This window comes from Gopherus evgoodei, chromosome 4 (assembly GCF_007399415.2).
Source record: "Gopherus evgoodei ecotype Sinaloan lineage chromosome 4, rGopEvg1_v1.p, whole genome shotgun sequence".
In the NCBI taxonomy this organism is placed as follows: domain Eukaryota; kingdom Metazoa; phylum Chordata; order Testudines; family Testudinidae; genus Gopherus; species Gopherus evgoodei.
Genome location: NC_044325.1, coordinates 47,415,330 through 47,430,049, shown reverse-complemented (window position 1 = coordinate 47,430,049; position 14,720 = coordinate 47,415,330). Strand labels below are relative to the sequence as shown.

Genomic DNA, 14,720 nt, shown 5'->3' with positions numbered 1-14,720 from the left:
CCCTTACTGAGAGAAGACCTTACTCACACAAGTCCTGATTCTGGAAGCACTTACATTTATGACTACCTTTAAGCATCTGATTAGTTCCATTGATTTCACTGGAAAAGCACAGATTGTGAGTCAACAGGATTACTGACGTGAATAAGGGCTACTCATGGGAGAGTGTGTTGCAGGATTTTAACCTTTAATTTGTGAGGAACTTATTTAAAATGAAGTGACTGTTATGTAAAATATTAAAAAAAAATCTGAGTTAACAATGATAGTACAACATACCAAATAACAGGATGATCTGTCAACAGGTAATTTGTTTTACAAGGAACAGTGATGAAATGTTAACAGTACTCTGCTTTGTTGTCTGCCTACTCATGTTTTATAGTGTTGTCACAACACTAATTTATATCTTTCCAGTGTCATTCAGATTAGTTCCTAAATCTCTTTCTGATTTTCATACAGGTTTTTGCAGTTCCTTTCTCTTACTTGTAAAAAAAAAGTTAAAAATAAATGAGAATTATCTTTCACCTTCATTGTGTAGTGATTATTTTAGTTACATTTTTGCTATACTTATTTTTTACTTACTTTGTTCTGTTGATGCTCAGGAGATTTAGGATTGGACATCTAATACTTTCAGATATTCCTTCACAATTTTCAGACTGGTTGTTTTCTTCATATGGGCTGTTTATATCCCCAGATCCAGTCATACTTACAAAAATAAAAGATCATTTCTGATAAGTTTGCAAATGACTCAAACATTTGTTAGAATGGTAAATAATGACGACCGGTCAGTTCTACAGCAATCTGGATTGCTTGCTAAGCTGGGCTCACTTGAACAACATGCATCTTTAAAAATACAGGCACATGTAAGGTTATACTGCTGGGAATAAGGAATATAGATCATGCTTGCAGGATGGGGGACTATTATTTTGGAAAGCAATAACTCTGAAAGGGATTTAATAGGCATGGTAGATAATCAACTGGATTTGAACTCCACAGGAATATACTGGCAAAGACAGCAAACATTATCCTTGGATGTATATGCAAGATGATATTGCATAGATGTAGAGAGGTGATATTACCACTGTGTATGGAATTAGAGAGACTATTACTGCAATACTGCAGTTCGTTCTGGTGTCCACACTTTTTAAAAAGGATGTTGACAAATTGGCTCAGAAAAGAGCTATAAGAATGGTTCCAGGTCTGGAAAACCTCTTGCCTTATAGTGAGAAATTAACAAAGCTCAGTCCATTATTTTTATCCAAGAGAGAGTTAAGAGGTGGCTTGATCAAGGTCTATAAGTACCCGCATGGGGAGAAAGTTTCTAAAGAGAGCCTTTAATTTAGCAAACAAAGGAATGTGAGATTCTCTGTCACTTGAAGTGTTTAAAAAAGACTGAATATCTGTGAAATATAGACTCGAGCTCAACCAGAAATTATAGACTTGATGCAAGAATCATTTGGTGACATTTTATGGCCTGTATTGTGTCAGAGGTCAGACTTGATGGTCATAATGATCTTTTATAGCCTTAAAATCTGTGAGTCTATGAAAACTCTTGTGCTATCAAGATGACAGTAGTCTTCCTTGAGTATTTTTGTCAGGCTACTGTGTTAGGCCCTTTCTTTCATTTTGATCTATGCAGACTTTTTTTCCTCCCAGTAGACTTGTACTGCTCCTTTTGATTTGGGTATTCACCACAGGTGAAGTTGTCTTAGAACCTCAGTGAGTAAAATTAGCAAAATAGAGATTTTGTGTTTGTTTTCCCAGATGTGGATCTGCCCCAATGAACGTGTTCATCCCATTCCAAATCTAATCGATCATTTCCATAAAGTAGATAAAAAATTCCTAACAGTGTGAAATATCTGACTCTGTTTTTGAATGGTGACAGCTAGGATTTAGCAGGCTATCAAATACGTGGAAATATGCCACCTGGTGAAACTTTGTGAAGTAAATGGTGAAGGAGGAAAAACCTTCTGTAAAGTAAGCTCTCTAACACGTGACAGGTGAAACTTCCCAAGCCTCTAAAGTTTTTTTTGACCCCTAAGGGTCATGGCTAGGAAGACAAGTCATGCTTCTTACTGTTGGCTGCATAACACCCATAAACTAAACTCTATCCTTGGAACTATTCAGTCAGTTCCTTTCAGACTATAATCAGAAGGCCTTCTCCAATTAATGGCTTAATTGATGCATGGAGCTGGAGCTGGATTAAGGGTTTGTGGGGCCTTGGGCCAGAGCAGGTGGAGGCCTTGCCCCACCCCTTCTGCCTGAAATCCCCCCTCCCCTGCCTGGCCCTCCTGATGGGGAAATGGGATTGAGGCATAGGGGCAGCATCACCCGTCCAGCGATCCTGCCAGGGAGTGGGGTCAGGATGCGAGGGCTTGCCCACCCCACCCGCCTGGCACTCCTGCTGGGGAGCAGGGTTGGGGTGTGTGGGCTTCCTCTGCTCCCCAGCAGGAGTGCAGAGTGGAGCAGGGCAAGCCTCTGCACCTTCAGACCACTCCCCAGCAGGAGCACCAGGCAGGCAGAGTGCCCATTTTCCTGGGGTCTCCCAATTGGCTGGGGCCCCTGGGCATGGGCCACGTTCGCCCAGTGGCTAAAACATCACTACATGGAGCATTGGCCTTGTCACCAGTGCTGCTGGTACCTTGTATACTGAAGAGCTCATTTCTCCAAGATCTTCCATCATTGCATCATAATCAGTACCCAAATTGGAGCAGAGTGGTGACCAAGGAGATGATGTTTGCTAGCTGTACTCTAATGGGCTGATGTTCTAATCTGTTGCCAAATACAGTTCTGCTGCAAAGAAGCAGGAGGATAGCAACTCTGCGACAGAGGGTCTGACTTTCCCCCAGTTTTTTAAAAAGCTGGCTGTGTTGGCTGACCCAGTTAGCACTGGGCCAGGAATCAACAAGTGTTGCAGTCAAGTGATAACTGAGCCATGCAATAGGATTGCTGTGACTTTGCAAAGTATGTTGCACAGCTGGTGAAGCATTTATAGCTGCCATCTTGTATTGTCTCCAAGGATCTTCCCTGAGGATGCTGCCAGCTATGGGTCCTACCTTCTGCATGAAAGGATAGTGGTTGAAATGGCCGTGGCCAAAGAAAAGTCCAGCTAAGTATGTGGTACCACACCTCAGAACTCTAAATTTGAGTTATAGGATTCATTTGGAGTAAAGGGTTTACCACTCCATAGCTGCAGCCCTTCCTGTTGTGGTCTGTCTTGCCTTCCTGACTAAAAGGCAGGTTGAGATCCCTCAGAACTAGCACCAGGAGCCTAAAAAGCTAGTTCATGAAGGTGTAGACCTGGCCTGACACCAGGCACTGGCACTCGTTGATGGGGGTGATACAGTACAGAAAATTATTGATTCAGTTTGATGCCAGCAGGTGCACTTGGCCTGCAAATGTCTGCATTCCACTGGGAGGTTCAGAAAAATCTCAGAAACCTATTCCACTTCATAGAGCTTCTTTAGTAACAGGTGGAGACCTCTGTACTGAAGGCAAAGGAGTTGAAAATGCTTTATATAGAAAAGCTTTCACATCAATAGCAGTTTCAGAAGACTCATTATTCCAGTGTATGTGGCATGCAGCTTAAAAAGCAGAAGCCAGAGTTTCCTAAGCCACTAGCTATAATTCCTTTTCCTCCCCCTCATTTTCTTTTCAAGCGACTTCTGGAAAGATCCCAACAGTTTAAGATTTATGAGTCAGAGAATGTTAAGTGAAAATATTTATCAATATATGATGCTTTTGTATCTTGGATGCAAGAATCTAGAACAACTTTTGCTGATTTTAATATTTTCAATAGTTGGCTAGTTTTCTAGATTTCATGCTACTCAATTTGTGTTATGGCCTCAGTTTTTCACTTTTTTATTTACTAGGCATAGAAGTGGCCATTGTATTCTATGTTTATGTTTTATCTATATGTCATTGGTGTTGCTGGAACTACTTGCGTGCTCAAATATTTAAGCATATGCCCGACATTGCTGAATTGAGGAAGTATAGAAAATGGAATCCTCTGGAGCACTGCCATCTTGTGGCACCACCTACTGCTTTGAAGTTGCCTGGTTTTAAATCTTTTTAAATCTATGTGCCACGTGAACCTACAATCTCATAGGTACAATTTGTCCTACACTAGATAAGGCTTGTTTCAGAATATAATTGCACACACTGAACTACTGAGACATGACTAGCTTCTGCATTTGACAAATCCTACAAATACAAATACAAATATAATTGCACACACTGAACTACTGAGACATGACTAGCTCCTGCATTTGACAAATCCTACAAATACAAAGAATCAAATTAGAGTAAACATGTTTTTCTGTGCAATGGATAGTCGAATTCAAATTTATACTGATGTCTGCACTTACAATAACAATAGTTTAGTTCTCTTCATGTGTTGGTGCTAGTTTTACGTACTTAGATTGACGTTTGTTTGCTTGTAACAAAGACCAAGGAATTCTGCAGTGGTCTATTATAGAATTTTATAGTGGGACTGATCAAGAAAACTATAGCTTCAAGTTTGCCTAAGATAGTAATGCTTATTTCATTCTTCTGTTTATCTTATGCACCAATATGTTCAATTTAAACATTAAAAGAGGTATTTTGTCACCCCATTTCCAGCAACATATGCTACAAGAATTATAAAAAATGTCAAAGATATAGTATTGTATTTTATAAAACTCCTTTCAGCAGGAATTTCTGTACTTCTCTGGGAGTGCAGATTTTACTTTTTTGCCAGCCGACAGAAACACAATACCTAGCACTTTCCTCAGTTTGTTTTTGTCTCCAGAAGGTCAAGTCTGTAAGTTATTTCAGGTTATATCAACTTTTTATTGTTTGACATAGACTTCTTAATCTGAAAACTACTTTGATCAAAAGTGCAGTTTTTGTTGCTTATTTCAATTACTTTTTAACTCAGGTGTCAAAAGCGGGTTTTACTCAAGGGTGTTTTATATCTTTTATCACTTTAATTTATATTCATTCTACACAAACTCTCAACAGGAGTCAGAACCTGCAAAATATTAGAAATAAAGAGGAAACTTGAACAGATGAAAGGCCAGACACTTGCCAAAAAGCTAGTTCCCCTCCCCCCCAACAAGTTAAGTAACAGATCTTTAGTTAAGACTTCTATTTGAAGAAAGAGAAATCTCAGATATATTTCAGAAACTGTGCAAGATCACATTACTTTTAGGTCCAAAGCCTTTCTCTCTGAGTCCCTAAGTAAGGATTGCAGCTTCTTTTGCCCCAAAGCTACTTTTTTAGGACTCCTTTTAAAAATTAGCAAAGAGTCCTGTGGTATCTTATAGACTAACAGACGTATTGGAGCATGAGCTTTCGTGGATGAATATCCACTTCGTTGGATGTATTCACCCTCGAAAGCTCATGCTCCAATACGTCTGTTAGTCTACAAGGTGCCACAGGACTCTTCACTGCTTTTACAGATCCAGACTAACACGGCTACCCCTCTAACAGTTTCAAAAATTAATCACTCCAAATTAGAAGGCACTTTGTTTTAAACTGATGCTCAGGTATGCTAAAGCCTCTTTACACTGCTCTGGTAGTGTAAAGAGGTCTTAAAATGGGAGTAAATTACATATAGTGTAAATGAGAATCAGGCCAACTATACTGTATGTTAGTTAGATTACAAAGAAATATGAGATGAAATAATAGAAACTTAATTGTATGAATTCAAAGAGAAAGATTGTTGTAGCTGTGTTGGCCCCATGATATTAGAGCAACAAAGTGGGCGAGGTAATATCTTTTATTGGACCAACTTCTGTTGGTCAGAGACAAGCTTTCAAGCTGCACATGGCTCTTCTTCAGGTCTGGGAAAGGGAGTGGCACAGCTAACTACAAGGTGGAACAGATTATTTAGCATAAGTAGTTAACACAAATATTACCTCATTCACCATGTCTCTGCAAAGAGAAATGTCATTATTAGTTTAGTCTAGTGGTTTTCGATCTGTGGTCTGTGGACCCCTCTGGGTTCGCAGACTATGTCTAAGGGGTCCGTGAAAGGTTGTCGTTACCATAGAACAATGGTTTTCAACCTGTGATACATGGGCCCTGGGGGTTTGCAGACTATGTCTAAGATTTCCAAAGGGTTCCACACCTCCATTTGAATTTTTTTAGGGGTCCGCAAATGAAATAAGGTTGAAAACCACTGGTTGAGTCTGTTCAAAAAACAAAACTGTATAAAGCCAGCAGATGTCACTCTGAGTGTGTACTAATGGGTTCAGAATGAGCAAGAGTCAAACATAATATATATTTTTGTGTATACTTAGATATTTAGCAATAAATTCTCTCTTCTCTATATAAATATATATACTATGTTTTATCATTTTCATTTAGTTATATATTTTTTGTAATTATATTATTTTCATAAAGACCAATTATAACCAAAAGGTTGAGTATTCAGTGTGTTATGAAATCATGACGAAAATATAAATTAAAACAAAAATATAAATATAATCCTTGCTTTCTATTAAGTTAATATATTTAAAAATATGAAGCAGAAATTCTCTATCAGTATAAATTATCAAGCTGAATGCCTTTTAAAAATAGCTACTTAGCTGATAAATATTAATCAAACCTGGAAGAATGAAAATGGTAATGTTTTTTGGGCAACCCCATCATCCCCACTCCAAATCTGTTATCGACGAGCTACCAGGCACAAAGTGAATAGAGGTAGAGAATGGCAACAATGGTTGTTCAACCTTTCAGTTGTATATATATTATGTAAGAAGTGGTTAGTAAATTTTAATCTAAAACATTATAAAAGGTGCAAAACGTATCAAGACACATGGCTTTTTACTTCTTATCTTAAATACTTGAGAATGTCACTTTCTAAAGTCAGATATTCCATTTGTGTGGCATTTGCAGTAGGTGATTTTATAAAAAATAAAAAAAACCCTCCCAAAATCAGAATCCAAATGACAGGATAATCACTTAGGGTATAATCCAAAACCCACTGAGGTCCACAGAAACCCTCCTGTTGACTTTACTGCACTTTGAACTTAAATATGTAATGTAACGTAAAGTATGTGAGTAACTCCATTGACTTCAGTGGGAGTTCTCTTTATGTTTAAAGTTATGCATGTACTAGTTAGGCCTCAGTGCTGCAAACACATGCTTAAATTTAATTCTGTTAAAATAAATGGGGCTACTCACATGCTTAAAGTTAAGCATATGCATAAGTGTTTGCAGGCTCAGGGCTGTAGGTCCAACGTGCATGTGAAACACTAGTGTGGCCCTCTCGTGTCTTCACATAATGCACATCATGGGTTTGGTCTCAGAAGCTTTCCTGAAATCACTTATTTGAGTGTTTGTGCATGTCCTTTCCACTGGGTGTGGGCATGCATAGTTGTCAGAACTTTCTCCCTCAATGGTACCCACTGGGGTGGCTCAAATGCCCCCTGTCACCATATACCACTGCATGCTGGTATAAGAGCATGGAGCTGTCCCCAACCCCCTCAGTTCCTTCTTACTGCCAGTGATGGTTGTCGGAGTAATCTCACACTTGTCTTCATAAGCTTCCCTCACTCTTTTGTATATATACTCTCTTTTATTGTTAGGAAGTTGTTAGTTAGTTAAGTTTGTTAGTTTTAGTGATAGATTTTAGTTGTAGGTGTTTTTGGACTAGTTTTTGTCTTTCGGTACTGGGATCGGTACCGAAATGATGCTGCATTTACCAGGATTTAAATCCTGCCACACTTGCACTAAACCTGTGCGGGTCAGTGGTCCACACACCGCCTGTTTGAAAAGTTTGGGAGAATCCCACATAAGTGACGAAAGTCACATTTGTAAGGGATTTAAGCTCCGCTTAAGGAGAGTTAGAGTGGTGAGGCTCAAATGTTGCTGTTGGAGGCAGCACTTTGTCCCCCATCAGACTTGTCTCATGCAGAGAGAACTCCAAGTTCATCAGCCTCGGCGTGGAGCACACAGGAGGTGTTTGCAGCTCCTCAGTCCCATTTGCTGGTACTGAAGAAAAGACTTACACCTAGGGCTGGCACTTCCATTAGGCATCCCTAAGCGGTCGCCTAGAACGCTAGGATTTGGAGGGCGGCATTTTGTGCACTCCCCACGGGGTGCACGGGAGCTTCCAGTTCCGCTCCTGTCGTGTCGCCGAAGAAGGACCTTCTGCCAATGTGTTGCGGAAAACAGCGGCAGGCAATTGAGCAGCTCAATGATTGCCACTGTCGCCTGCGGCATTTCAGCGGAGGGTCCTTCAGTGGCATGATGGGAGTGGAACCGGAAGCTCCCACGCGCCCTGTGGGGAGCACACAAAATGCCGCCCCCTGAATTCTGCGTATGGCGCCAGAAATGCTGGGGCCGCTCCTGCTTACACCCTCCTCAGGCTTGGTACCTCACATGGGGATGTTGGTGCCAAAGCCTAGTAGAAGTAGAGACTTTAAGGCACAGTCAGGTTAGAGTCTCTCACTGGAGCACTCTTCAGCTAAGAAGAAGGAATCACGACCTCCAGAATTGTGCCAGGTCCATTGAGAGCATCCACTGAAAGATCTCTGCAGCAGAGCCATCAGTCATTGTTGCTCCCAACCATCCCAGAGGCATAAGCAATCACAAGGGACCTGCTTAGCCTTTTGGTAGTGGTGTCCCTGGAGCTGCAAGAAGGTTTACAGTCGGTACTGATGCCTGCGTCACCTTCCTCTCCATGTCAGGAACTCATAGTACTGTTACCCCCCAAGCTTCCACAAAGGCTGGTGCAGTCAAAGGGCAAGCCTCCAATGGTATCCTCAATACCACATCCATCATCTCCAAGCTTGGGCTCCCTATCCACAGTCCCAACTGGTTCTGCACCCCCAATGTCAGACATTTAAGATTCTTCCTTTTCATACTCAGAGGTGTATTCTTCTGTGTCCCATCCAAGTCAGAGGACATACCCTCCATCAGACCTTGGGTCATGCAACAGTCACAGCACGGGTCTCCTCCTCCTCCTATGGAGCAATGGCCCAGTCAAGGTTCGGTTCCAGGCCCATATCAGCAGTCGTTTTGGATACTGTGGGGTGTCCCTGATCCTGCAGGGACCTCCCCACAACCATATCATCTTTTGTCATTGAGCTTACTCTGGGGGCATCGGCACCAAGAGTATCATTCTCCAGTACTGAGGTCACAAAGATGGCTTCCTCATCACAAGTCATGGAGCAGCTACCGCCTTAGAATCCTATGCTGTCTTTTCCTTGTTGCCAGACAAGACTGTTGGGGTGCTTTGACTGAAAGCATAAGCTCTCGCATTGGCACACAGATGCCTCAGCCTCCTGGGTCACATGTCAAGGTGGGTTAACACACCAGGCTGCATCTCAGAAAGCTGCATGCATGGCTAGTGTCGTTGAAATCCCCAAGTAATCATCATTTGGACTAGATGGTTCATGTACCAGTGTCAGTTTTGTGTCTTGAATTGGTGGATGAACCCTCTGAAAGTCTGTGTGGAGGTCCCTTTTATTCCCCTGCTACCAGCCCTCACTTTAGTCACAGATGCATTAGCTCTGGGTTGCAGGGTTCACGTGAGTCTCTGGGTCAAGGTCTCTGGTTGCCTTGGGATCTGATTGCTCATAAAAGTATCAGGGAGTTAAGAGTTGTGCGACTAGCCTGCTCAGCTTTCTTCTGATATATAGAAGGAAAGAACTCGTTAATTTTCACAGACAACTCTGCAATTATGATTTACATAAATAGACAGGAGAGCGCAGTCATGCCAGGAGGCAATTTGCTTCTGGGACTTTTGTATAACCAATTCAGTTAATCTCAGGGCTGCTTACTTTCCAAGGAAGCAGAATACATTAATAGTTTGATTGAGCAGGACTTCTCTGATCATCATGAGCGGTCTTTATGCCCTGATATCACCAGATCCATCTTCTAGCTCTGGGGGACTGCTCAGATGGATCTGTTCGCAACAAAGTCCAACAGAAAATGCCATTGGTTTTGTTTCCAGGAGGTGTCAGACCAGGTTTGTTGCCAGGTGTTTTTGGTTACCCTGAAAAGACTCCCTCCTGTATGCCTTCCTTCTGATTCCCTTGCTGTCCAGAATTTGTTCAAAGTCAAACAAGACCATGCTCATCTCATCCTTATAGTACCCAGCGTAACTTTGACAATACTGGTTCTTGACCCTACTGACCTTATCAGTCAAGCCTCTGTCTCTCCCACTGGATCTAGATGTGATTTTGCAGGACTGCAGCTGCCTGCTCCATCCCAGCCTACAAGTCCTCCATCTGACAACATGGATGCTTATTGCTAATGCATTGTTAGCACAGCTTTGGAGAATCCAGTTCTAAGGATGTCTCTGAAGTGTTTCTGAATAGCAGAAAACCCCCAACTAGGGGTGTGTACCTTAGTAAATGGAAGTGGTTCTCCATTTCATCCTGTCAGAAAGGCATAACCCCAGAGCATGCACCCCTGAACCTCGTACTGGACTCTCATCTATACCTAAAACATCAAAGTTTGGAGATTAGCTCTGTAAGGGTACATCTGGCAGCTATCTCAGCCTTCCGCATCTCGGTGGATAATAAATCTCTTTTCTCCAACCTATTGTTACCAGATTCCTAAAGGGTTTGATCAGATTGTTTGGCAGCCGCCTGCTTTGTCCACTAGTTGCAGGAAGATCAGCCCGTTGGAGCTAGCTGGTGGGGGCTTGGAGCCATGGTGGACTGGCAGCCCCCTTATCAGCTTCCCGCTCCCCTAAGTTTGCTGTATGGCAGCCGCCCAGCAGGCTATCAATTGCCGGCAGTTCAGCTGTCCCTCCCACCACTGCCATGTGCTGCTTCTGCCCTCTGCCTTGGAACTGCTCTTTGGAGCCTGCTGCTTACTGTGCAAGGGGGGGAAGTGCAGGGTTACTGTCAAGGTGTCCCCCTCCTCCCTGCTCCTGCACCCCACTTACCTCATTTCCAGAGAGCAGGGGAGACACAACAGGACTCAGGACAGAGGGAGATTGTTGGCAGGAGCTGCTGTCTCAACTTGCTGATCTATTTAAAAAGGCAGTGTATTTAGAGTGGGGTCAGCATACTTAAAGGGGCAATGCGTATCTCTCTCACACATGATGTGTGTCTCTGTCTACCATACTGTCTCCCTTCCCTCCATTTGTGCTACCTTGTAGAGTGCGAGGCTACATTAACAACAGTGGATTAACCCTTGAGGTCTGAGCCGATTGCTAGTTTATCATTTAGCAGTAAGGCATTCCCTTGGGAAATATCCCACCCTCTGACTTCACCACTTCAACCAAGCTTCACAATCATTATCACTGATTAAATTGTTTGTTTAAAACGTAGTGTGTGTGTGTGTGTGTGTGTGTGTGTGTGTGTAGTATAATCTTTTGTTTGGTGAAAAAAATTTCCCTGGAACCTAACCCCCCCATTTACATTAATTCTTATGGGGCAATTGGATTCACTTAACATCGTTTCGCTTTAAGTCACATTTTTTCAGGAACATAACTACAACGTTAAGCAAGGAGTTACTGTAGTCTTTAATTTTCATGCTAACCAGGCAGTCTTTTTGCTTACATTCTTCCTGGTATCCCATGTGCATAGGATGAGGAGAGACTTAATTTGTTCAATGTGAGAAGGGCTTTAGCTTTTTATCTGGAGAGTACTAAGTTCTTTAGAATCTTCACACAGCTGTTCATTACAGTTATGGACAGGGTTAAGTTTTCTCTTAGAGAATCTCATCCTGGATCTCTTTGTGCATTTGTTTATGCTACCAGTCGCTGGAATATTGATGCATTCTACTAAAGCACAGGCAACTCCGATAGCTTTCTTGGCACAAGTACTGACGATAGGTATTTGTAAATCAGAAACTTAGTAATCAATTTACACTTTTGCTTCTCATTACGCCATTTCCCATCAGTCCAGAGAAAATACCAATTTTGGACAGGTTGTCCTTCAATCACTATTCAGGTAGACTCCAAGCTCACCTCCATGTTTGTCTGCTTGTGAGTCACCGACAGTGAAATGGACACATACAAGCACTCAAAGAAGAAAAAACTGTTACCTACCTTTTGGTAACTGTTGTTCTTTGAGTTATTTTGCACATGTCTATTCCATGACCTGCCCTCCTTCCCCTCTCTATCAGAATCACCTGGTACAAAGAAACTGAGGGGGATTAGGGCAGCTCCGTTCTCTTGTACCAGCACGCAGTAGTGTATGCAACAGGGGGAATTCAAGATGCCCCAGTGGATACCACTGAGGGAAAAGGTTCTCTGACAACTAGGCATACAGTGCGCACATGCCTGCAGTGAAATTGACATGTGCGACACATCTTGAAGAACACCAGTTACCCAAAGGCAGGTGACCATTTTATTCTTGACTTCTCCTCTTCTAAAGAAAGAACTTGAGTAATTTTATTTTATTTATTCCTTCACCTTTGGTTTAATCACAAGGAAAATTAATTTAAAATTTGAATTAACATTACATTACTTTTCTTAATATTTCAAGTAACTGACATTTGAGTAGTTTATTCATGTTTTATTCCACTTTAGAATTTGTTGTTATGGAGTTCCTGTTTCAGAACTATACCAGGATAATCAGAAAGATGGAATTAATGTTTTGCCTCCTCATACATCAAAAAGTCTAACAGAATGGCAAAAAGTAGCTGCCTATTATGTTGAAAAGCCACGACTGGAACTGTTAGGAGAGAAAGTAAGAACCAATTTTTATAAAAATGTACACTGTTAGTGCAGTTTTACAAATAATTACACAGAGCCTGAAAACAAATTCCTAAATTATTTTGCTAGTGTGTGTCATTCAGGAATTAAATGCCACACACTAATGCCACATTTTATGTGTCATTTATATGTTGTAATATGCAGTCTTTTATATGCTGTAATAAATCACCCTCATCCCCAGTTCTTTATGTGAAATATTATTACATGGGAACACAGGATTTTTCCTACTCGATCAGATGTGGTCCTAGCATTCTGTTGCAGTCAGTGGCTAGTACCAGATGCTTCATAGGAAGGGGCAAGAGTCCTTGGAACAGCAGATTTTGGGATAACCTTCCCCAAAAGAGGCTTCCTCGGAGCCCCCAATAATTAGAGGTTGGCTTGTGCTCTGAAATGTGAGGACTTGTATCCCATCCAACACTTAATTTTAAAAATATAATATCCTAGTATAACTCTGGATATTATTGTTATCCATACATTTTTCTAAATCTTTTTGAATCCTCCTAAGATGTTGGCCTCAGTTATATCATGAGGCAATGAATTCCACATGCTATTTGTGCATTTTGCTAAAAAGTATTCCTTATATCTGTTTTAAATTTGCCAGCTTGTTATTTAAAGGGAAACTGCACTGGTTTTGGTTGTATTGAACAACAGATATTTAAGATGGTAAGAAATATTTGTGGCCATATAGAAACCAAAATGTTTGCTTTAAAGTGGGGCTGTCAAGTGATTAAAATATTTAATCTTGATTAATCGCATGATTAAAATATTAATCTAGATTAATCGCACTGTTAAACAATAATAGAATACCATTTATTTAAATATTTTTGGATATTTGCTATATTTACAAATATATTGATTTCAGTTACAACACAGAATACAAAGTGTACAGTGCTCACTTTATATTTATTTGTGATTATAGATATTTGCACTGTAAAAAACAAAAGAAATAGTTTATTTCAGTTAACCTAATACAAGTACTTTAGTGTAATATCTTTATCATGAAAGTTGAACTTACAAATGTAAAATTATGTACAAAAAATAACTGCAGTCAAAAATAAAACAATGTAAAACTTTAGTGCCTACAAGTCCACCCAGTCCTACTTCAGCCAATGGCTGAAGTTTGGTTACATTTGCAGGAGATAATGCTGCCCGCTTCTTGTTTACAATGTCACCTGAAAGTGAGAACAGGGATTTTCATGGCACTGTTGTAACTGGTGTTGCAAGATACTTACGTGCCAGATGCACTAAAAATTCATATGTCCCTTCATGCTTCAACCACCATTCCAGAGGATGTGTCCATGCTGATGATGGGTTGTGCTCGATAATGATCCAAAGCAGATGAACATGTGCTCGGTCATCATCTGAGACTGCTATAACATAAAATATATGGCAGAATGTGGGTAAAACAGAACAGGAGACGTACATTTCTCCCCCAAGAACTTCAGTCACAAATTTAATTAATGCACTATTTTTTTAACGAGCATCAGCATAGAAGCATGTCCTCTAGATTGGTGGTTGAAGTGTGAAGGGGCACACGAACGTTTAGCATATCTGGCACATAAATACCTTTCAATGCCAGCTTCAAAAGTGCCATGCAAATACCTGTTCTCACTTCCAGGTAATGTAAATAAGAAGCAGGCAGCAGTATCTTCCATAAATGTAAACAAACTTGTTTGTCTTAGTGATTGGCTGAACAAGAAGTAGGACTGAGTGGATGTATAGTCTCTAAAGTCTTACATTGTTTTGGTTTTGAGTGCAGTTACGTAACAAAAAAAATCTACATTTGTAAGTTACACTTTCATGGTAGAGATTGCACTACACTACTTGTATGAAGTGAATTGAAAAATACTGTTTCTTTTGTTTATCATTTTTACAGTGCAAATATTTGCAATAAAAAAATATAAAGTGAGCACAATACACTTCATATTCTATGTTGTAATTGAAATCAATATATTTGAAAATGTAGAAAAACATTCAGAAATATTTAATAAATTTCAATTGGTATTCTATTGTTTAACAGTGCAATTAATTGTAATTAATTTTTTCCACAGCCCTACTT

The 14,720-nt window shown here is 40.6% G+C and overlaps 1 protein-coding gene across 9 annotated transcripts in view; it reads left to right on the top strand.

The window, feature by feature from the left end:
- TTC6 (tetratricopeptide repeat domain 6) overlaps positions 1-14,720 on the top strand; it is a 154,058-nt gene that overhangs the window by 55,488 nt on the left and 83,850 nt on the right. For all 9 annotated transcript variants that reach the window (XM_030559234.1, XM_030559233.1, XM_030559228.1 and 6 more), the window contains one exon: positions 12,476-12,635. In XM_030559234.1, the coding sequence (XP_030415094.1) occupies positions 12,476-12,635 (160 nt within the window). The remainder of the gene's footprint in view (positions 1-12,475; positions 12,636-14,720) is intronic.